Source organism: Ruditapes philippinarum, unplaced genomic scaffold (genome assembly GCF_026571515.1).
Source record: "Ruditapes philippinarum isolate M1 unplaced genomic scaffold, ASM2657151v2 ctg11398_1_1_1_1, whole genome shotgun sequence".
Classification (NCBI taxonomy): Eukaryota; Metazoa; Mollusca; class Bivalvia; order Venerida; family Veneridae; genus Ruditapes; species Ruditapes philippinarum.
Window position 1 is genome coordinate 34,252 of NW_026863727.1, and position 22,064 is coordinate 56,315.

A 22,064-nucleotide genomic window follows, 5' to 3' on the forward strand; every position below is an offset into this window, starting at 1 on the left:
TTTGTTTTTACACAAAAATAGAGAAAACAATGACCCCTTTCCCCCCCCCCCCCCGGGCGAGTTAAAATTTTAAACCCCCGGGGTTTTATTTTAAACAAAAATTGGTTTGACCCCAAAAAAGGTTTCCTTTTCAAAAAATCTAAGCTCTAGCTCATTGGGTTTTTTTTAAAGAAGGTTTTTTTAAGTTTTTTACTATACACATATAGTTAAAAACAATGACACCCCTTGGGGCGGGGCCAGTTTTGACCCCAGGACTTTTATTTGAACAAACTTTGTAGACACTTATTAGGAAGATGTTTCATGCTTAATATCTAAACTCTAGCTATTTGGGTTTTTTTCAAAGAAGAATTTTTAAGTTTTTGCTATACACATATAAGGAAATCAATGACCCCCGGAGCCGGGCCAATTTTGACCCCAGGACTTTGAAATTTGAACAAACTTTGTAGACACTCACTAGAAGATGTTTCATGCTTAATATCTAAACTCTAGCTATTTTTTCAAAGACGGTTTTTTAAGTTTTTGCTATACACATATAAGGAAAATCAATGACCCCCGGGGCGGGCGAATTTTGACCCCTGGGCTTTTATTTGAACAAACTTAGTAGACACCCATGAGAACATGTTTAATGCTAAATATCTTAGCTCTAGCTCTTTGAGTTCTTTAAAAGAAGATTTTTTAAGTTTATACTATATGCATATAGGGAAAATCAATGAGGCCAATTTTGACCCCAGGGCTTTTATTTGAACAAACTTGGTAGACACTCATTAGAAGATGTTTCATGCCAAATATCTAAGCTCTAGCTCTTTGGGTTCTTTAAAAGAAGATATTTAAAGTTTTTTCTTTGGTTGCCATGGCAACCAGAGTTCTGCATGGAATTAAATTCTTTGAACAATTTTTAAAGGTGACCACCAAAGGAACATTCCTGTGAAGTTTGGATGAAATTGGCTTAGTGGTTTATGAGGAGATGTCATTTGAAGCAAAAGTTTACGGACGACGGACGGACGACGGACGGACGAAAAGCGATCACAAAAGCTCACCCTGTCACTTTGTGACAGGTGAGCTAAAAATAGCCCTTACTGCATCAGTAATGCTGTAGAAGACTAACACAGTAGAAATATGGTGCAAAATCAGTCATTATTTTCACAATACAAGTGAATTATTACTTTCAAAACTTTTTTTCTTTTTCTTAAAAACCCTTTGGGACATTTTTGTCAAAATTTTTATTTTCTTAAAAAAATTTTGGGTCATCTGGAGGGAAAAGGGAAAACTTTTTAAAAACCGGGAACCGCAATTGTAAAATTAAAAAATAAAACCCCCCAAAAAGGTTTTCAAGTCATTTTTTTTTTTTGTTTAAAAAATCAAGTATAAAAGAAGTCTGGCAGGTTATTATTATAGACAGAGATAGCATTATTGGCTTATTATAAGCACACTCCATAGACTGCTAATGATTACAATGATTATTTCATACACCGTTTAGCTTTCGCATTCTTATAAGCCTCGGATTTATACCCAGCTTCATTGAACGCATGGCCATAGCCCGATTAAAGTGCCTCTGAGGTTTACCATCACTACCCTCATCATAATTAGCTTCCATAGACGTAATTACTCCAAAAACCACACCCATAATTAGAAACAGAATTATAAAGAGTGTGTACTGAGTAACTGAAGGATTGGGCGTCCCTTCCATGTCACGTAGGTGTGCTTCCGCTCTTTGAAATCCTGGGTTCAATCGTAACGCCTGCTGAAAATGAAGACTAGCTTCTTGATAATGACCGTAAGCTTTTAAAATTTCACCAAGTGTAAAATGTTGATGCCAGGAGTTGTCTTCATTTGACTGCATGGCAAGAGATCTACGCGTGAGGAAAATTGCATCGTCTAAATATTGAAGGTTAAACAAGATTCTAGCCAGATAGAGTAAAATATCTGGACTGTTTGGTGAGATGGCTAAAGCTTTCCGGAAACATTCTATTGACAGTTGTGTATTTCCTCGTATTCTCCAGTAGTTTCCAATCTGACTGTATGTGTAGGAAGACTTTGGTGTCTGAAATAAACAAAACACAAACTGTAAACTTTCAATCATTAGAAATCAACTTGATTAAGAAACATTGTTTAAAAGGCACATTATGCCTCATAAATTCATATTTTTTAATAAACATGTGTTAAATAATGTTTTTATAATAGATTAAGAGCATGTAATGAAATTAAACAACTGAAGAAAGTTGTCTTGAACATGCAGTGATGTGTCGTAAAGGTATCAAAATGTAAACAAAGAATACTTTTGTTCATTTCCAAACAAAATACTACTAGTAATTCACTAAAAATACCATAAAATTTGAAAGCAGAGCAAAATTAAGCAAAAGATAGTTTATGTACCGTAACTGTATATGGCAAATGAGTAAATTCTTTTGGATATAGCATTTCTAAGGCATAATGGGTCTTAAATGATTAAATATCATTATTACTTGATTGTACATGTGTCTTTTTTAAATGAATTTTTTGTCTTCACTGAAGTTCAGTTAACATGGGACAATACACAAGAGCAATCAGTGATCACATGTGTCACCTCATGATGGCCAATTTCATGTTGGGACAAGTTTTGTGACAGACGGACAGACAGACAATGCACAACTGGACTTTGTACTGATCATTCCTGTAAAGTTTGGATAAAATTGCACCAGTAGTTTATGAGGAGTAATCCGGACAAGCTTTTATGTATCTGGCAACACTGAGAAAAAAACACCTTTTTATCAAAGGGCCATAACTCGGCCAAAAATCATTCAACCGGAAAACCCATGCAATATGCGCAAGGATTTGAGCTACAGATCAATCCTATAAAGTTTCATTGAAATTGCATCAGTGGTATAAGAGAAGTAGTCCGGACAAACTTTAAAAATAAAAATTATAAAAGGGCCATAACTCTGACAAAAATCATTGAACGGAAAAATGCTGACAATATGCACAACTAGACTTGGTACTGATCATTCCTGTAAAGTTTGGATGAAATTGCACCAGTAGTTTATGAGGAGTAGTCCGGACAAGCTTTTGTGTATCTGGCAACACACAGAAAAAAACATCTTTTTATCAAAGGGCCATAACACGGCCAAAAAATCATTCAACCGGAAAACCCGTGCAATGTGCGCAAGGACTTGAGCTACAGATCAATCCTGTAGAGTTTCATTGAAATTGCATTAGTGGTATTGTAAGAGAAGTAGTCCGGACAAACTTTAACAAGAAACATGTTTTCAATTATCACCATTGTAGATAAATATGTTGTAGTTAAAATACAAATACAAGCAACAAACAATGTAAATACAGTCGAGACTGTCATATGTGACTTTCCAAGGGATCTTCAGAAAAAGGTCGCATATGACAGGGAGTCTCTAAATACAGTCTCATAGAAAATCATCTAACTGTCTATATACCAATGTGACTTAAAGATCCTGTATGTTTTGTGATTGATATTGTTACTGTGTTTACGTATCTTGCAAAAAAATATATATGGATATAATTATGCAAATAAAACAATTTTCAAACATCAAAGAATATGTAAAATGTTTACTGCAAATATTTGTGCACATTATATTTAATCAATAAATTACATGCATTGATTTCTTATGGGAAAATTTGACTTAGAATTTATAAAAAATAAAGTTCTAATTACCTCCCTTTAATGGCTTTTATTTACATGAAATGTTAAATTGGGTGATATCTTTCTAAATTATGCTTATTTGAACTTACAATATTGCCAAATGTTAATTTGACCATCATATTTATGAAATAAAACCATAAAAAATTGTGTTACAGGATCTTTACTGTAAACATATCCATATCCAAAGCTTTTTCTGGTTTGGTATCAATATTTTTTCCGTATTAATAATGCAGCCATAGAAAGGTAAATTAAAAAAATGCTGCCTAAAAAATCTTCCGTGGGCACTCTATAATTAAATAACAAATCTAACACAAGTCTTAACCCAGTTTACTCAGGCCATAATACATAACACACATCGATTGCATAAGCTTCCCATGAACAGACGCTACGTCACTTGGTACCTGCATGTATCTACATGCTAACTGTGTAATTGAGATAGAGGTGTGTAGACTTTGTTTGCTACAGTGCTGGATTATAATTGGACTTAATTATTTTGGCCCTCTGGGTGTTATAATAGGTATTCTTTATCTGATCAACGGACAATTAAAAGGTGTGAAAGTCGTTTAAATCAGACAAAACATTGCATTGGGACCAGACAATTAGGGTCGCTTGTCACATATGACAGGGAGTCGTTTAATTCAGACCATTTATATAGGAAAATACGTTGGGAGTACTGAAACAAGGTCGGATAAGACAGGGAGTCGTTTAAATCAGGGGGTCGCTTAGGCAGTCTCGACTGTATGTGCAATGTAAATCATGATTAATGAATTTTCTATTTTTAGTAACTGTAACCTTGACCCTAGGAGGCCAAAAAGCCATCCCAAGTGAGGTCTTCATAAAAACTTGCTTTACCACAAATTTCATAAAAATATCTTATTCCAAACAAGTTATTGACCGGAAACCTATTTCCTATTTTTAGTAACAGTGACCTGACTGGAAACAATTTTCTATTTTTAGCAACAATGACCTTGGCCTTGACTCTACAGGACCAAAAAGCAGGCAGATGAGCTGGCAGGCATGCATCAACCTAGATTATGAAGTTTCTGTTTTATAACTAAATAAAGTTTGTTGTGATTAATAGGATATATTACACTATATAATAATTAAATTTTCTGGAAAAACAAAGAGCCATAATAAGGTAAAAGGTAAAAACTTATGCAATTATAAAACCCTGACAATACACAGCAGAGCACTTGAAGATAAAGCTAATCTGTGAAAATTTGAACAAAATCCTTTGAGAAATGTAGAAGCAGTTGGGCAACAGAAGAAATTGTTCACTATATACTCTATATAAGGGAAAAAAACAAAGGGCCATAATTAGGCCAAAAATTATCCAATCACAAAAATCCAACAATATGCATCAGGGCACTAGATGACAAAGCTTCTGTGAAAGTTTGAACAAAATCTTTTGAGAAATGTAGGAGGAATTAATTGTGCACAGAAGAAATTATTCACTATATATTCTGTATAAAGAAAAAAAAACAAAGGGCCATGATTAGGTTAAAAATTATCCAATCACAAAACCCCAACAGTATGCCTCAGGACACTTGATGACAAAGCTTCTGTGAAAGTATGAACAAAATCCTTTGAGAAATGTAGGAGGAGTTGCGCACAGAAGAAATTTTACACTATATATTCTGTATAAGGAAAAAAAACAAAGGGCCATAATTAGGTCAAAAATTATCCAATCACAAAACCCTAACAGTGTGCATCAGGACACTTGATGCCAAAGCTTCTGTGAAAGTTTGAACAAAATCCTTTGAGAAATTTAGGAGAAGTTGCGCACAGGGGAAATTGTTCACTATATATTCTATATAAGGGAAAAAAACAAAGGGCCATAATTACAAAATGTAGGTCAAATGTTATCCAATCACAAAACTAGGGGTGTAGCAATATGGCAAAAACTGTATTGCAATATTTTGCCATTTTGCCGAAGCGTATTGCAATATATTGCAATACTTATTGTCGTGTATATGTTTTGATGTATAGATAGTGTAACATTGTATATTATTATTATATGTATATATTCTTAGTAGAAACTTAATAAAATTGTAAGGAATAAATAGAAAGTAAAGTGTCACACAATTTGATAAACAAAACTGGTCGCGCATGACCTTTTACATCTGGGCCGCTTATGTAAATTATGCGGCCGTTTATTGACTTTTAAGTGTACTAGTTGTCAGATACTTTTATCTTTAATTCGCCAAATTAAAGATTTTATGCGAAATTTGTACGAAATTAGAAGGCAATTAATTGAAAATTATGATTTTTATAAAATACCGGTTTTCCAAAAATCGTACCGCAGTATGAAATTTATTTTTTCATATTGCAATATATCGGTATACCGGTAAACTGTTACACCCTTACACAAAACCCTGACAATATGCAACAGGGCACTTGATGACAAAGCTTCTGTGAAAGTTTGGTCAAAATCCGTTGAGAAATGTAGGAGGAGTTGCGCACAGAAGAAATTGTTTACGCCCACCCGCCGACATGCCTCAATCTAATAACCAGATGTTTCCTTCGGAAAACCTGGTTAAAAATAAAAGTTATTAAAGGGCCATAACTCTGACAAAAATCATTGAACTGGAAAATGCTGACAATATGCAAAACTAGACTTGGTACTGATCATTCCTGTAAAGTTTGGATGAAATTGCACCAGTAGTTTATGAGGAGTAGCCCGGACAAGTTTTGTGACGGACAGACAGACGGACGTTCTCACAGGACAGTAATTATGTGGCTACTCTATTGTTCTCTCTATTGTTTGTTGGAACTCGGATATTATATTATAGTACTAGATCTACATATATGTTTCTCTAATAAGCTCAGTTGTTTATTATAGAACAATCTGGTTAAAGCCAGATTAACTAATATTGTATGTTAATATTTCATGAATAAACTATCATGAACCAATAATAAAATCATAGATTGAACTGGAACATGTCTTATTTATCTCTCAGTAGGTAGAACCAAATCTAATTCCCACACATGTTACTTTCCCCTAATTATCGCCTGGCATATATTTAAATCCTGACTAGCTTTAAGCTAACACCCTTTTCTCACTTTTAAGGGGGCGTAACAGTATCTAGTGAAAAAATCAACAAAGGGCCATAATTCTGTTAAATTTGGTCACAGCGAAAATTCCTTCCTTTATCCCTTATGTGACCAGCACCTGCTAAAAAGTTAAGTTTGTTACAAAGATAATGGACAAGCTTTTCAAGCTGTTTTGAAATATTTGTTACCTGCTTCTTTAATTTACGCAATCGTGTCTCTAATTCTGTCATATCAACCTCCGAGTTTTTGGCACCTTTTTTACGGAACATTATGGCAACCTCGGGCTCAGGTATATGCGGATGTTCGCTCCTATTAGTTATCCCCCTTAGATGATCATACTGTGTGTGGTTAGCAGCTTTCCCACAAGTTAAAAGCTTTTTATTGCTAGATTTGTTCTGTTTTTGATCATTATTCATCTCTTTCTGGTTTGCATCACTGAAAGTAAAAAGAATTTATGTTTATAATGGGCAACATTAAATTACACTTTATATAAATTACATACATAAATGATATATTATATCATGTAAATGTTTTACTTGTTATCAGGATTCTTGAAAACACCTGATCACATTATGACATAAGTTATGGATCTTGGATAATGACCTCCAATAATAATCCCAAAGTTAAGTATTAATTTTTTATGTAAATACATTCCAGTAGTTATGACAGAAGATTATAATTGATTTATGTACTTTCATGTAAAAGCTGAATTTCGAATTTTCTTATTTTTAAAATGGCCATAATTCAGTTGAAACCATGAGTTATAGGCCTTGGACAGAGACCTTCAATTATCACTGTTGTATGTAGAGTCCACCGGATATAGCCCCTAAAGAAACCAAAAACGAAAGTAGAAACCTTCACACCGAGTACACCAAAGGTAATGTTTTAACTTATTTCTTCATCATAACTTCATCGATTTTTTCAAACTAAACAATATTATGAAGCTAAATGTTTCTAGGTTTAGAGCAATATTTGCTTTTGCTTGCAAATTGAATACTTTTTGTTAACTTGGCCATAAAGTGCAGCGTATTTGTTGACATGTGCGAAAGATGTTGATATTTACCACTAAATCAAGCCCAAAACGCATTTGCTGTATCCAATTACTCCGTTAAAACAAAGTTACAAACTATTGTCATCCATCTACTTATATTTGAGTTTTCACCCTTCAACTCGAGCTGCTTTTTACAAAATTTGCGAAAAACGGCCTTTAGGTTTAAAGGTTGAAAACCAGTTGAGCCGATATGAAATTCCACCAGCAAATTTGCTTCCGCTGTTTGGACATTCAATTGAAATACCAAAGTAACAGTTTGTAAAACATGCCATGGCGAACTGACTTATACCGGTGGTACAACAAACTTGTCTAATTACATGAATTTGAAAGGACAAGTATTTCAAAACACTGGAAGTAAGTTTTGCTGGTGGAATTTTAGATTTCTCCTTTTCAGTAATTGTTGCAGACAGGATGTGTAACGTCAAACTGACGTACTAAAGGAACTCCACTGAGGTTTATAAGCCTAAAAACATGAAATTTTATTTTTTCACATTGATAAACATGAGCACTTAAAACATAAACATTAATAAAATATCACCAAGAAATACAGAAGAAATACATTGAAAATCATATGTTTGTGCTATGCTCAGTCCGATTAAACGCTTTTCAATTTTGGTCATTTTTCGATATTATAATAATTATTCTGGAAAAACCGAGCAAGCTAATGATCTGAAATTTTGCACATAAGTTATTAGTATAGATCTACATCAAATGGAGTAAAAATTAAAAAAAAATTATTTCCATTCCCGTCATGTCAAAAAAACCTCAGTGGAGTCCCTTTAACTTGAAAATGATCATTAAAAATAAAACCATATTCGATACATGTCACATAATTTAAATCTATAAATAGCGACTAAAAATATTTAATATTTATTTTCATGTAAAAACATTATTACTATTAGTGCACAATAAAGATAAAGTGATTCCTTTTTCGAAACTAATGACTTTTTGGCTCAGCATCATGGTACAATTTTATCTTAACTTCAACTTCCTGTCTTCAATACTGAATAGGCAAATTGTATTTAGGTAAAAATCCCATAATTCATACTGAAATCGTATTTTCTTTTTATTTTTAAAAGTGTGAGAAACAGGGAATGTATAATAAACAAATTAGATCGCAATCCACAATCTCTGGACTGACAAATATTCGTACTCGATTTTTCATTTTGATTCGTGATTATCCGAGTACTCGGATACCCGCCCCAGTCCTATTTACCAATAATTATAAATGTTCAAAAAGGGGCATAATTCAGTCAGAATTATAGGCCTTGGATAGTAACCTCTGGTTTATATTATGATCTCTAAAGCTTGCATTAAGTTTCACGAGAATACCTTCAGTAGTTTTGAAGATTGATGTTGCATGCAAAACATTAAAGGTTCAAAAAGGGCTATAATTCTGTCAAAATACATACTAGGATTATGGACCTTGCCAAGTTGGACAATGACCTGTCACCTACAATTATAATCCCAAAGCTTTTAAAGGTAAAAGTAAAAAATTAACAACAAACTGGAAAGTCATTACTAAACACTTCTGTATTGAAATCTTGGGCAGCAAGCTGAACTACAAGGTATGTGTGCTTCACAAATTCATTGTAACAGTACAGTTTAGAGGTGACATGGAGTGTCCCACCAGCAAAATTTACTTTCAATTTTCTGAAATACTTTGGTATAGGTTTCTCAAATGTACATTAAGAATGGTGCTAATTAAGATACTCATGCAAAGAATAAAAACATAACCTAGTTTATATTTGCATATATATTTAATAAATATTAAAGAAAAATAAACATGTTTTCAGAACTAATTTTCATGTGTTGATGGATGTCTTGATTATATGAAAGTCGATAGCAAAAGATTTGTGGTAAAATGTTTGATATCGTGGATCAGTTCATGTCATCACTTATCTGACGATCAACACACCTATCTTTCATTAAGGAGTCCTGTTCACTATTGTTACAATATTGGCTTGCCTCACATAACTCGCATATATGGCTAGAACTTTAAATTTGTGATACAGCTAGTCAAAATATATTGACATGCCAAAGCTAGATTCTCAGGCCTAGACATTAACTTTTGAATCAGGTTGTCCTGTCGGGCAAGTAGTTTTTAAAACTACTTGCCCTGACCTAAGACTTACTTGTCCTGACCTAAAAATGGTAAAAATGTATAAATCAGAAAAACAAACAAGCTCATACATTATTAAATACTTCTTGTATTAGGTAATAAACTGGACATATTGTTTATGAAATTGATTGTTAGTTAGACACAAATATTTTTTGTATTTAGTAGTTTTTCTAAAACATCGGTTCATCTGTTTATTCAATGTGAATATACTACGGTCATGTACATTTGTTGATATAGGAAACGGAAGGAAAAATATGAGCATGCGCCGCGGTAAGGTAATTCCCCGTTAAATTATCAAGTCAACAGCCGTAAACGAGTCTTCGTTGTGTTCATAATGTTGTTATATTAGATTAAACAATAAATCATTTTAAATGCAAAAACTTTATTTAACAATTATATTTAAAGATCAATATGATTATTTACATATTTTCAATGATATCTTTACATGCAAACATTAAAATTTAAACAACAGCTAACCCGGGAATTACCTTGTACAAAATTAGATATAGTCTATTATTAGAACGGGGAATTACCTTATCGCGGCGCATGCTCATATTTTTCCTTCCGTTTCCTACATCAACAAATGTACATGACCGTAGTATATTCACATTATTGATAATGATTCATGGTGTATTTTGTTTTAAAGATGTTTATAAATGAAAAGATGTTATTTCTATTCATTTTGTACATGCATTTTGTCAATGATGCTTTTTATTTTCACTTGCCCTGTCGGACAAGTGCTTTTCAAAATAACTTGCCCGGACCAAACTTTTAGTTGTCCCGGGCAGTCGGACAACCGTTAATGTCGAGCCCTGATTCTGTGATATTTTTGTTCTGGGTCAAAATCTTGCTTGCTTCTATAGAGGCAAGACATTGCCCAGACACAAAATAGCACAATATCTCGCCAAGCAGTACAATTAAGCCGCTATTAATAAATTTGGACTAGCCCTACAGCTAGTTCTGGCTTCCAAAACTTTAAAACCCGCGATTTAACATTTTTGTTTTTCATCTGATGCGCATTAAAGTTTTGGATTAGACCCGTTACGAAACCTAACCAGAATAACATATGATAAGTTTATTTATTCTTATTTTTTACTTGCAAATACACTTGACATAATCAATTCTTGTGCATTTTACGATAAAACAATTATTTTAATATCGTTCTATACCAATTAAAGTATCAAAATATTAATACCGTCATTAAAATTGCCTATTTAACTGTAAAACATCAATAACGCCAACTACAGTAGGCCATGACATTTAAGTGCCATGCCAGACCTTGTACGATGTCATTCGCGGGAACCGATTAGAATAGAGTCGTGTACTATATTTAGCATATCTAACTTCTAAGTTGACATGATTTCTATATTTTTATTCAAGATAATGTTTTTATTTATTTTCATTAATTTTCTAGTACTATGATTTTATTGACTACAAAAGTCAGTAAATCACCATTTTTTATATCTTTACAAAAAGTAATTTATAAAAATATTGGAAGCACATGGGTTCGTAAAGGTCAATCTCGTAATCACATGGCCAAACATTTTGGCAATATGGCGGGCAAGTGCCTAAATTTTTACCTGTCGGAAACTATTAGGTAATTTATGATCGTAATAAGAGTTTTATTTGTCCATCCTTGGCTTATCAATAGATTATATATAGTTTTATCAAGGTATGCCTCACTTTACTTCATGGCATGTAATTGTTCCACGAATGAATAAGAGCGTGTCAGGTTCCTGGCACAATTATTGGTGGTCTTTCCCTACGGAGTTATCTTCAGCGTTCACGTCATGTCATAGTATATAAACTGGTACGCTGAAGACCTTAAGCTACCCTACAGCTAGACACTGCAAAAATTTATACCTTGATACTGGCAATTGCTGCATTTCTCGACAGTTCACACATTCTTGTTCGTTATCAACAAGCCATTGTCCGTCCTCTACACGCTTATTTGTGAGAATTCTGAACAAGGGATCGTCTTCAGTGCTGGCTACACTTCCCGCCAATTTGTCATTATTTGCTTGTAAAACTTTTCCTTCTTCTAAACTTAGTTTCCAATGATTAGCACCAACAGAACTCCGTGAATTACTGTTAACTATATGTACAGATATAATGTACATAGCCATGTAAGACATACATGGCAAATCGTAAGTCATTTTCTCAATTAACGCCTTAACGGCGTTAAATTTCCTGTTATTTTTAACTTTGACAGATGGCACAATTTTTTTAATGGAGGACTGTTCACTTCCGTCATTCGGAACTACTCGGCTATTATTCATCTCCGTAAACTGACGGAAAGGGCCGAAAAGTTGCGATTGATATCGTGGGAAATTATATGATGAACACCACCAAATGTTTTGTTTCCTTAGAGACAGGGCAAAACAGCTATAGGGTCTTTCAAAAACCACGATCTTAAATATTGTAATTAAAGTCCTTGTTCAAATAACAAGGATTAAATTTCAATAGATTATATATTTTGATTTTATAACTAAAATTTGTCCAGGCATGGTTTCCGAGATTAATTAAGTACAAGTGTATACATACTGTACAGTTATTTTTTATAGGCATTTGCCCTTCAGTATACATGCAGTCTTAATTTATGTTGATATGCGAATTAATATAAAGAATATGATTTTTTTTTTGTACAATTCAACCAGAATGTTTACATTTTTGACTAGATATAATTATGCATGGTTGCAGAGATAAAGAAGGGGACAGTTATTTTGATAGGCATGCATTTGCCCTGTAACTTGTAGGCCCACTTTACACCAATTGATATGCAAATGGATTAAGAATGTGATGTTTAGTACAGTTTAACCCGAAACAGCCTGTGAATTATAAATAGAGAAAATGAGAAAAGGGCAAAAGGACGCTGCGAAATAGCAACTAGCATGGAATCAATTAGTACTAGTGTAAGAGAAAAAAATGAAGTTAAACTATAGTAGATCTACTGTTATAATTTTCGAACGGTTTTCTATGAAATACATGTAGTTGAAATACAAGTATTACATTTAACTATATACTAGTATTAATTAATTTATTGCATTTCCACTGGTGTTTATATGAAACAAAATTCAAAGAGTTACACAGAGCCACATACATTAACCCTCATGGCAAAGCATTGAAACAGTTGCCAAAATACAGGCCTGCCACATCTTTACCATTGTGATGGATAATTTTAACCTGACCTATTTTATTATTATATACATTTGTATTTACATATTTAATTTGCTTATGTATTTTGTAAATCATACAAACTGAAAGATATTGAAAATGAATTGAAAACAAAAAACAAACCCTGAACTACTAATATACATGTTATGTATATATATACTATTCAACTCCAAGGTTTCGTTAACAATATGAAATTTATTTCACTCATCGTATATATTCATTTAATATGTAATAATTAATAGTTACAATAATGCTTTTTACAGGTTATATAGTCCTATATAAATGGTTTTAAGCCGAACCGCTGGACTAGTGTTTTATTGCAAACAACGGCAAATTTATACACGGATAAACCTATCAACAAAAGTTTTCATATCTTGTATTAATTAACATGCTTCATCCATTATATAATTCCTTTGCATAGATAATAGACAAGTATACAGTTTTTAAATGTGTTTCACAAGTTGCAATTCCAGCCGTTTGGATAGAAGATAAGATATAGACATATATATGTGCGTGTCAGACTTTTGACCTACACGATACACCATACTTGCGAACCTTATTACTATTTACCTCCCTTTAATGCCGAAATCGAAAGTAGGATTTTTAGATATTTTTCCCAAATACATCTAGGCATTGAATGGACAGCAAGGAAGAAATTGTTTATATTTGAGGTAATTTTATTTAATTTTTTTTATCGTAATATGGTTTTACCATATACATGAACTAAAGAAATCTATTGATGAAGCTGTACATGTCATACATGTCACTGTTTTCCCATTTCTGTTGCAAACCGAAAGTAGATCGGGCGTTTTATCATTGTACAACATATCCAAAGTCATTCATCTCAACTATGTGATACATATTTTATGTTTTTACAAAATTATGAATGTCAAATTAATCAAATCGTTGATAGGTCCCATTTAACCCATTGCTTCATGAGCATTTTGTGAAAAATGGCTGTTTTCATTGAAAAGTCTCCCGTTACAAGTTCAAATTGCTATAAAAACTGCTTCAATATTAATCAAACTTGGCACAAATGTTGACTGGACCAGTGCTGCAACGTCTCAATTAATTGAGATAGAGTCAAAGGCTTTTCAGCGTTGGTTACACGTTACCTGATGGTCGATCTGGGGTCATTTTTAGCCTCTCACAAGTCCAAAATTTTCTTTGCGATGAGGGGGACTGCCGCCTCCTTCAAATCCCCAAAACAGAAGGGGGCACATCCCCCTTCTGGCACCCCCACCCGATGCACGTTTTGGATAAGGGGCGCGCCGAAAAAGTGGTCACTTTTTTAAACACATTTCTCAAACAAAAACAAGTGTTGGGGCCTAAATAAGGCATTTTTTCACCACTTGAGACAAAAGGGGGGGGGGGGTGAAAAAGGCGTGTATATCGTGTAATGGGTTAATAGATTGAACTCTTAATTAGGCCTAAATGGACACATAAAAAGCAAACCGACAAACATTCAGGCTAAGGCCAGAATTAAAAATATGTTTGTTTGCTGTCTCCCTACCTACCCATAAAAACAGGCCTGCCCAAAAGTTTTTATTGCCTCCTGAGCAAGAAAGTTTTTATTAATTATCCCCACTCATTCAACTAACATAAACCAACCAGTTTGTTAACAGAATAGTACTTTGATATGGAAAACAGAAGATAGAAAATATAAATCAGAAGGTTTAAACACTGTTTATAGCATTTTACTTTCTCATGAGAAATATAAGGATAACTATGTACAATGTTTAGAATAAAAAATATTCTGCCTACCTACCTACCCAAACTCACAAAGCAAGATCGGGAGACAGCAAACAAGGAATATTTTTAATTTGGCCTAAACATTGATACAGGAAACTCAAATTTTTGATCGACATTACATAAAAAATAAATAAGTTGCTGCTTTCGATTTACGTAAATGTTTCATATGGTTTGTTTGAAGTATGTATATACGTATTCACATCATAAACATAAATTCGTAAAATCAATGATTTGTTCTTAATAATCTTGCCCTGCGATTCTTTCTTGTAGTTTATTGAAATATGCGCAATAAATGAACGCAATAAGTCATATAAATACAGCCGAAATTTCAGGTGTCGCAGAAGTGGCATGTGTTCTTTCGTTAAAGATCCTGTAACTCAATTTTTTATGGTTTTATCCTGTCATAAACATGATGCTCAAAATTAATGAAGATTTATCAGTATTTTAAGCTTGATACAGCATTACATGTATTTAAATATTACCGAAATTACATTTCATGTAAATAAAGGGAGGTTATATTAGAATTTTATTTTTGCTTTTTAAAGTCAATGCCAAATTTTTCATAAGAAATGAATGCATATACGAAATTTAAAGGTTACTTATAATGCGTAAAAATATTTGCAGTACTTATTTAACATATTCTCGGATGTTTGGAGAATAATTATACACATATATAAAATTTCACTTAAATATTGTTACAACAGTTATTACAACATACAGAATCTTTAACAAATGTGTGGTTAGGAAATTATAATTGTATTCCACTTATCTGATAATTCGAGTAAGACATGATATACTGAATGAATGACGTCACATAATGTCTGTAAAAATTCTATTGGCCGTGCATTCATCTCGATTACATGTACACTTTGATACAATATATGTACAACACATTCTTTTGCCAATAAAAGTAATCTTAAAAAGGTTTAATTGATAATTTGATTATGTTTTCCGGTTGGATGATTTTTGGCTGAGTTATGGCCCTTGAATAAAAAAGCGTATTGGGGTGTTAATGATTTTTGTGTGTCTCCAGGTAAACATTCGCTGCAACATGCTACAAAGTAGCCCAACAAATTGTGCGCTTTAGGGTTTTTTATTATGTAGACGATGGTCGCACTTCGCGCACAACCCATGGACTTACGATTCAAAAGACAGACGTCTATGAAATATCAGATCATAAAATCGATCGGTCTTGCAGTCGAAATATTGAGACAAGCAACATATTTGGATCAAACTGTTCAATCGCTCCTCAATACAACTGCTGACATGGCTATCACCTGGCGACACATGCATGTGACCATTTGAGCCGCGCCATGACAAAACCCCAGTCACACTAGAGCTTACGATTACTTGCGACCACCGGCGACTTGTAAAACTGACGATCATCAGCGATTGTCTGCGACCGAAACCATTTTTGCACAGATAAATTTACTTTTGCGAGTATCATAAGACAAGTCATCATTGACAATCGCACGACAGGTCATAAGTAAACGTACGATGGTCTCAAGATTGACTGGGATTACTTACGACTACCCGTGACATAACATGCGATCACCTACAACTTGTCGTACGACCATCACACGATTACTAAAGACTACTTAGGATTATCAGTGACTAGTGGCATTTTGTAAAGACTGTCGTAAGATTGTCGCACTTCCGAACGACCATCGTGCGACAGCCTTAAGACCTTATAAGATCACTAGCGACCTGTTTGATCGCAAGGAGGTTTTTGTGCAAGCTCAAAAACCTCTCTACGTGGGACCTAAATAAGATAACCTGCGACTGTCAAAGATCATCGATGACCGTCGTAAGACGTTTTAAAGATTGTCCGCGACCAAAGGTCACTGGTGATCGTGAACTGGTCTTCACTGGTCGTAAGCTCTAATGTGACTGGGGCTTGAGGGAAGACAAAACAACGTTCATTTATAATTGAGTTAAAATAGTCAATATTGACCTTATTATCAAACACTAGGCAATTATATATAAGGAAAATTTATATAACCTTATGAAAAAGATTTTCCAATATTTAAACAATTCTTAATATCTCATTTAAAAATTATCTTTATTTTTATCTTCCTGTAAGATTTTTTCCCCCAATATATCTTATAGCTTGAAACCATCCGAGGCCTTTAACCAGTTTTTATCTGAGATTTTCTGTGAGCTTATTACCGAAAATAACGCACATCAAAGGAATTGGCATCGTAGGATACCCATGGTTGATTAGCATGTTTATGGTTCGGCCATGCGTAGTCGACGCTGAAGAAGTGAATAAAATATATAATGTACAAATAAATGTCTCTTTTTGATCAAATAATTTTTTTAAATTGTGATGATATAAAACAGAATCTTACACGGGTTTAGTGTGTGGTATATTGACCTTAGCTTGTAGGATTTATGCAAAGAAATTACATCAAAACCCTTGTCATGGCTTATTTGTTTATCTCAAATTTTCGATATGACGACACTCTTTCTTTCCCGGCGAATTCGAGATAACGAGAGCCGACTGTATATTACATTTTCTCAAACATAGACATATTAGGGGAAAGTGCTGTCACTTCCTACATCTTTTCAAGCAAGAGTTAATAAAACGTGTGTCGATTTTCAAACCATTCGCAGTCCTCGCACTTAGTTTTTCAAGGAGACTGGTTTAAAGTAGATAAAGTGTATGCCTCTCACCCCAGGGACCATTGGTTCTAGCCTGCTATCCCTATGATAAAATATCCCTATTTCGTTATTGCCCTACGCAGAATGCGCATGCGCGAAATGTAACATCCGTTACTATGGAAAAATCGTATTGTAAAAAGGTCTATACAAGTAATCTCTACTCTAACATATCCCCGGAGTACATTTCTCTCGCAATCACGTCTTCCTTTTTCGGAGTAGTTCCATGCATTCTATTAAAGGCACATTATGCCTAAAAAAACAAATAGTTTTTTCCTTCTATAGAAAGGGCAATCACAAGTTTTACAGCAATAAAAAATGTTTTTTTTTCCGCATGTTACATGCTTATCACCTCGAAAAATAAAGCGGAATATGAAATAACATGTTATAAAGGTAGCAAAAATGTAAATAAAATAGTACTTTGACTTCCATACAAAATACTTATAAATAGCTATAAGTTTATTGTTTGCCATTTGAAGCAACAAGAGCAAAAGATGATTCAGATAATTGGCTGAGATGACTTTTTTAAAACTATGATGGGACACCAAACATATAAAAGCTTTCGAGAAATAAAATAAAAGCTTTTTTGAGACATAATAGGTCTTTATTGCCATTATAGATCGTCATAGTGCTTTGACTTTCTCATTTGTCTGTTTTAGCTGTGTATACCAGTACAGTACATTAACCAATCGTCGGCGGTTATATAAACTGCTGTTATTAAACACAATCCTGCTTTAAAATGTATGACTTATGTTACAAAAGAGTTTGAGTGACATTATTCTAAGACGGTTTACTAGTATATAACTTATCTTTACAAGAAAGTATACAAGTTTTATTTAAAACATATTTATTTTTATTACAGACCATATGCTATAGAAATACAATATGAAACCCGGTATTCGAGTTATCCGAGGACCCGACTGGCGTCTTGGAAACCAAGATGGCGGTCCCGGTTACCTAGGAACGGTTGTTAATATTCACCCTAACAACACAGTGCTCGTGAGATGGGATATAGGAACGGAGACGATTTGTCGAGCAGGGAAAGACGGTTCTTTCGATCTCAGACTTTACGACAATGCTCAAATTGGTGAGTAGAAAGTAAAATTATTTTACCAGATTTCTTAAATCAAGTATGTTGAAATTTCCAGCGAAACAAAATCCAGAATGTTGAATGACACGGCGAAGTATTCAAATTTATATGTATAAAATAGCTTAGTCATGTAAAACATTTTCTCCTTTGAACAATATCTAATGAAATTGACATAATAAATACTTTTTTTATATAACGGCTATGTTGAATGACATAAAACTATCTCAATTGTTATATTCAATTATGACCTTTTGTATCATAAACAGTTTCTAAAGCAAACTTTTCTGTTTGGAATTGAGGAAAAGATCACTCGCTTCCCAATTTGTAAGATCCTTCATTTGTACTTCACTAGTACATTGTTTCTTTAATAAATGTAATTATATGTAACTATTAATTGTGTTTTAGGATTTTAGGATCGTCGGTGATCCATGAATAATATGCTTGTATAATCTTTAATCAATTTATTCATTCATTATATCACACAATAAGCATTGCCCAATAACGTTAATGGTTTAATCAATATGTTAATTCGTAAACTTATTGGACTTTGTTTGATACAGTCGACATTATATTCAGAGACCACTCAAGGAAGGGACTGCCAAAAAGTGGTCTCTTAATAAAGTGGTCTCTCAATAGAATTCTGGAAAATTCGAGACTCGAGGGTTTTGTTTTTATACTACAAGTCATTGATATAATAATCTCTTTTTATAATAAATATAGAAAAGATATGCCCCTGACTATACACGCGTATCTAATCCAGAATATTGCCAACTTGATTCCTTTAGTTGTATTTCTAACAGTTACAAAAACTTTAAAATAATGTCCGAAAGGTGTTACTTAATGTCATAATAATCAGTATCTAAAAAAATAATGAAAAAGTATATAGTACAATCAAATGAAGTTAGATAAATAATGATAACAACAACAACAACAACATGTACAGTAGCGATTGTGTTATAATACTTATGTGATGACAGTAACCAGATAGTTTTTCTATAGGGACTCTGCACCCTACAAATTATTGTGATGGTGAATATTCAACAGACGACCCCGAGACTAGGCTCATACGGGGCCTTCGATGGAAATGCTTAGTGTGTCAAGACTTTGACTTTTGTAACGATTGTTATATGTCAAATAAAGAAGAGATTTATCAACATGATCAACATGCGAACATCAACCACCCGTTTGTGAGATATGTTACACCAAAAGCTTTGGCGTAAGTCCATGCTTTAATTGATGATAATTGTGGTTATTTTGATGCTGATGATGACGTTTTCAACAAAAGATGACGTTGATAATGACGACGATGTTACTGATGATGACCCCTGCAGAATGATGACGAGCATATTGCTATTGCAATGATAAAGTTTCGATAACGATGATGGTTTCATTGACAATATAATTAATAAACGTATTATAATGGCGAATTCTTCTGTCAAGTAGATGGCCGTCTGGTATTAATTGAATTGCTCATTTGGACCCCGTTTCGATCCCAAGGCATCGGTAGAAGGTTTGAAGACTTTGGATGGCGAAAAAAGACAAGACCTCCTTGAACTGCGGACCAGCCGCCAGTGTCTTGACTAATGCCGAGGGGGGATTGCCCTACGATGTATGCAAAACGACGACGAGGATGGTGACAGACGGCTTGAAAGGCAGGCCCTTTGCTTGCACCAGCAGCCCTTTTAAGGGCTACTTCCTTTTCTTACTGTTCATTTAGGTTCCTCTTAACATCTCGGCTATTATTCGTATTCTTATCAGAAGTTTGACGGAAAGGAGAAGTTCCGATTGGTTTCTGTTAGTGTGATTTGTTTCTGGTCTACTTAAATTAAGCATTTTATCCGGTGAGTGGTCCGAACTCAGTATGCACGGCTATAGCTAATTCATTTAATATGTTTTTAATAAAGGAAAGCAATTCTGAAGTACAGTCTAACCTGTCAACGAATGCCACCCAAGGAATATGATCTTAATATACAAGTAACCTTTATTTACAGGTTACTTTTTTGCTTTTTTACAATAAATGAGCCGCGTCACGACAAAACCAACATAGTGCGTTTGCAACCAGCGTTTGCGACCAGCATGGATCCAGACTAGCCTGCGCTGATCAGGATCCATGCTGTTCGTTATCAGTTTCTCTACTTAGGGTTTGTAATCGAACAGCATGGGTTTGTAAGCGAACAGCATGGATCCTGATCAGATTGCGCGGATGCGCAGGCTGGTCTGGATCCGTGCTGGTCGCAAACGCAGTATGTTGGTTTTGTGGTGACGCGGCTCAAATGGTGATCAGAAATAAGCCTTTATTTTCATTTTCATATTCAGAGGTGGTCTTTAATATAGGGTTGGCTGTATTATGAATTCGTTTTAAAGTTTTGACAACTGTTTACCTAGGTATTTGCTATATAACCGTCGCATAATTGCCTGTGTTATATATGGTTGCAATCGTTTTCTTCCCGGTCCATATAATCTGTTAACGTTTTTATCACCAATAGTAAACAGAAGTTTGAATTAACTATTACAGGTGTGAAACAAGTGATATGTGACGGATTTTGTCTCGACACTGCGGACAACTCTGTTTACGGTTTCCGTTGGAAATGTTTGAAATGTGAGGACAGAGACAATTGCACTCCGTGTTATATGAAAACAATCGACGAAGTCTGTACAAACCATCCGTTTGTACGCTATACAACACCATTCTCCACTGTGTGAGTTATGTAGTAGTAGTTTATATGTTTGAAGTGTTCTCTAAGCCTCTCCTTATCTTATTTTTGTTCTATGCTTTGTCTAGTTCTTTAACAAATTGAATGTCCTTACTATACCTTGCATTTATGCGCATGCCGTTTCTTCAATGGACCTTAGTCTTATCCAAGACAGATATATTTTCCTGCACTGCTTCAATGATATACTAGTAAACGTTATTATCACGAGTTTTGCTGCTACTGTCGTCAGCATCTCTGTCATCATCTACAACATGGTCGTCATCACCAGTAACATTGTCGTTCTTGGCAACAAACATGTGATCGTCTTCAACAACACTGTCGTCATTGTCAACAACAATATAGTCATCATCAGCACCAAAATTGTCGTAACTATAAGATCAACATCATCATCATCATCATCATCACCATCATCGTCATCATCATCATAATCACCACCACCATTTTCATCATCATCATCAGCAATGTTAACGTTGTCATCATTAATATATCATTAACAGTATTTTCGCCATTCTCGTCATGTCACTAACATTGTCTTCATCGACATCAACGTCAGCTTCATAACATTTTTTTTTCACTGCCGCATATTTCAAATCTTTAATTCACTGTACCATATGATCGTTTTAACCTTATTCTTCACGGTGGTAGTTTGATTCCATGTTATTCATTAATAGTTTGTGATGTAATATGTTCATAAATTCATAGGAAATAGCTAAAATACTATTAATTATAAATGAAATGAAATATTTGTTTGAAGTTCAATGTTGTGTGTATGCCACAGGGATCAGATCGAGCCCTAT

General features: G+C 34.0%; 2 protein-coding genes across 3 annotated transcripts; one reads left to right on the forward strand and one right to left on the reverse strand.

The window, feature by feature from the left end:
• Positions 1-1,340: 1,340 nt before the first annotated feature.
• LOC132723145 (uncharacterized) lies at positions 1,341-12,170 on the reverse strand. Its single transcript, XM_060707822.1, has 3 exons — positions 11,740-12,170; positions 6,892-7,138; positions 1,341-2,041 (listed from the first exon to the last, which is right to left on the reverse strand). The coding sequence occupies exons 1-3, from the start codon at positions 12,153-12,155 to the stop codon at positions 1,463-1,465; spliced, it is 1,242 nt and encodes a 413-aa protein (XP_060563805.1). The 5' UTR covers positions 12,156-12,170; the 3' UTR covers positions 1,341-1,462.
• Positions 12,171-18,316: 6,146 nt separating this feature from the next.
• Positions 18,317-21,274, forward strand: LOC132723142 (E3 ubiquitin-protein ligase MIB2-like). 2 transcript variants are annotated; one of them, XM_060707814.1, is made up of 2 exons: positions 18,317-18,550; positions 21,069-21,274. In XM_060707814.1, the coding sequence occupies exons 1-2, from the start codon at positions 18,349-18,351 to the stop codon at positions 21,254-21,256; spliced, it is 390 nt and encodes a 129-aa protein (XP_060563797.1). In that variant the 5' UTR covers positions 18,317-18,348; the 3' UTR covers positions 21,257-21,274. The 2 variants fall into 2 exon arrangements, with proteins under 2 accessions (XP_060563797.1, XP_060563796.1); XM_060707813.1 differs by lacking the exon at positions 21,069-21,274 and adding an exon at positions 19,553-19,796.
• Positions 21,275-22,064: the final 790 nt, after the last annotated feature.

What these genes read in the sequence shown, in the direction of transcription:
- LOC132723145 (XM_060707822.1), bottom strand. Translation starts at nt 12,155, where the DNA reads ATGAATAATAGCCGAGTAGTTCCGAATGACGGAAGTGAACAGTCCTCC. An exon ending in CAGCAATTGCCAGTATCAAG is followed by an intron (nt 7,139 to 11,739) that starts GTATAAATTTTT and finishes TTTTACTTTCAG; the next exon opens with TGATGCAAACCAGAAAGAGA. An exon ending in TGCGTAAATTAAAGAAGCAG is followed by an intron (nt 2,042 to 6,891) that starts GTAACAAATATT and finishes TGTTTATTTCAG; the next exon opens with ACACCAAAGTCTTCCTACAC.
- LOC132723142 (XM_060707813.1), top strand. Translation starts at nt 18,349, where the DNA reads ATGAAACCCGGTATTCGAGTTATCCGAGGACCCGACTGGCGTCTTGGA. An exon ending in TTACGACAATGCTCAAATTG is followed by an intron (nt 18,551 to 19,552) that starts GTGAGTAGAAAG and finishes GTTTTTCTATAG; the next exon opens with GGACTCTGCACCCTACAAAT.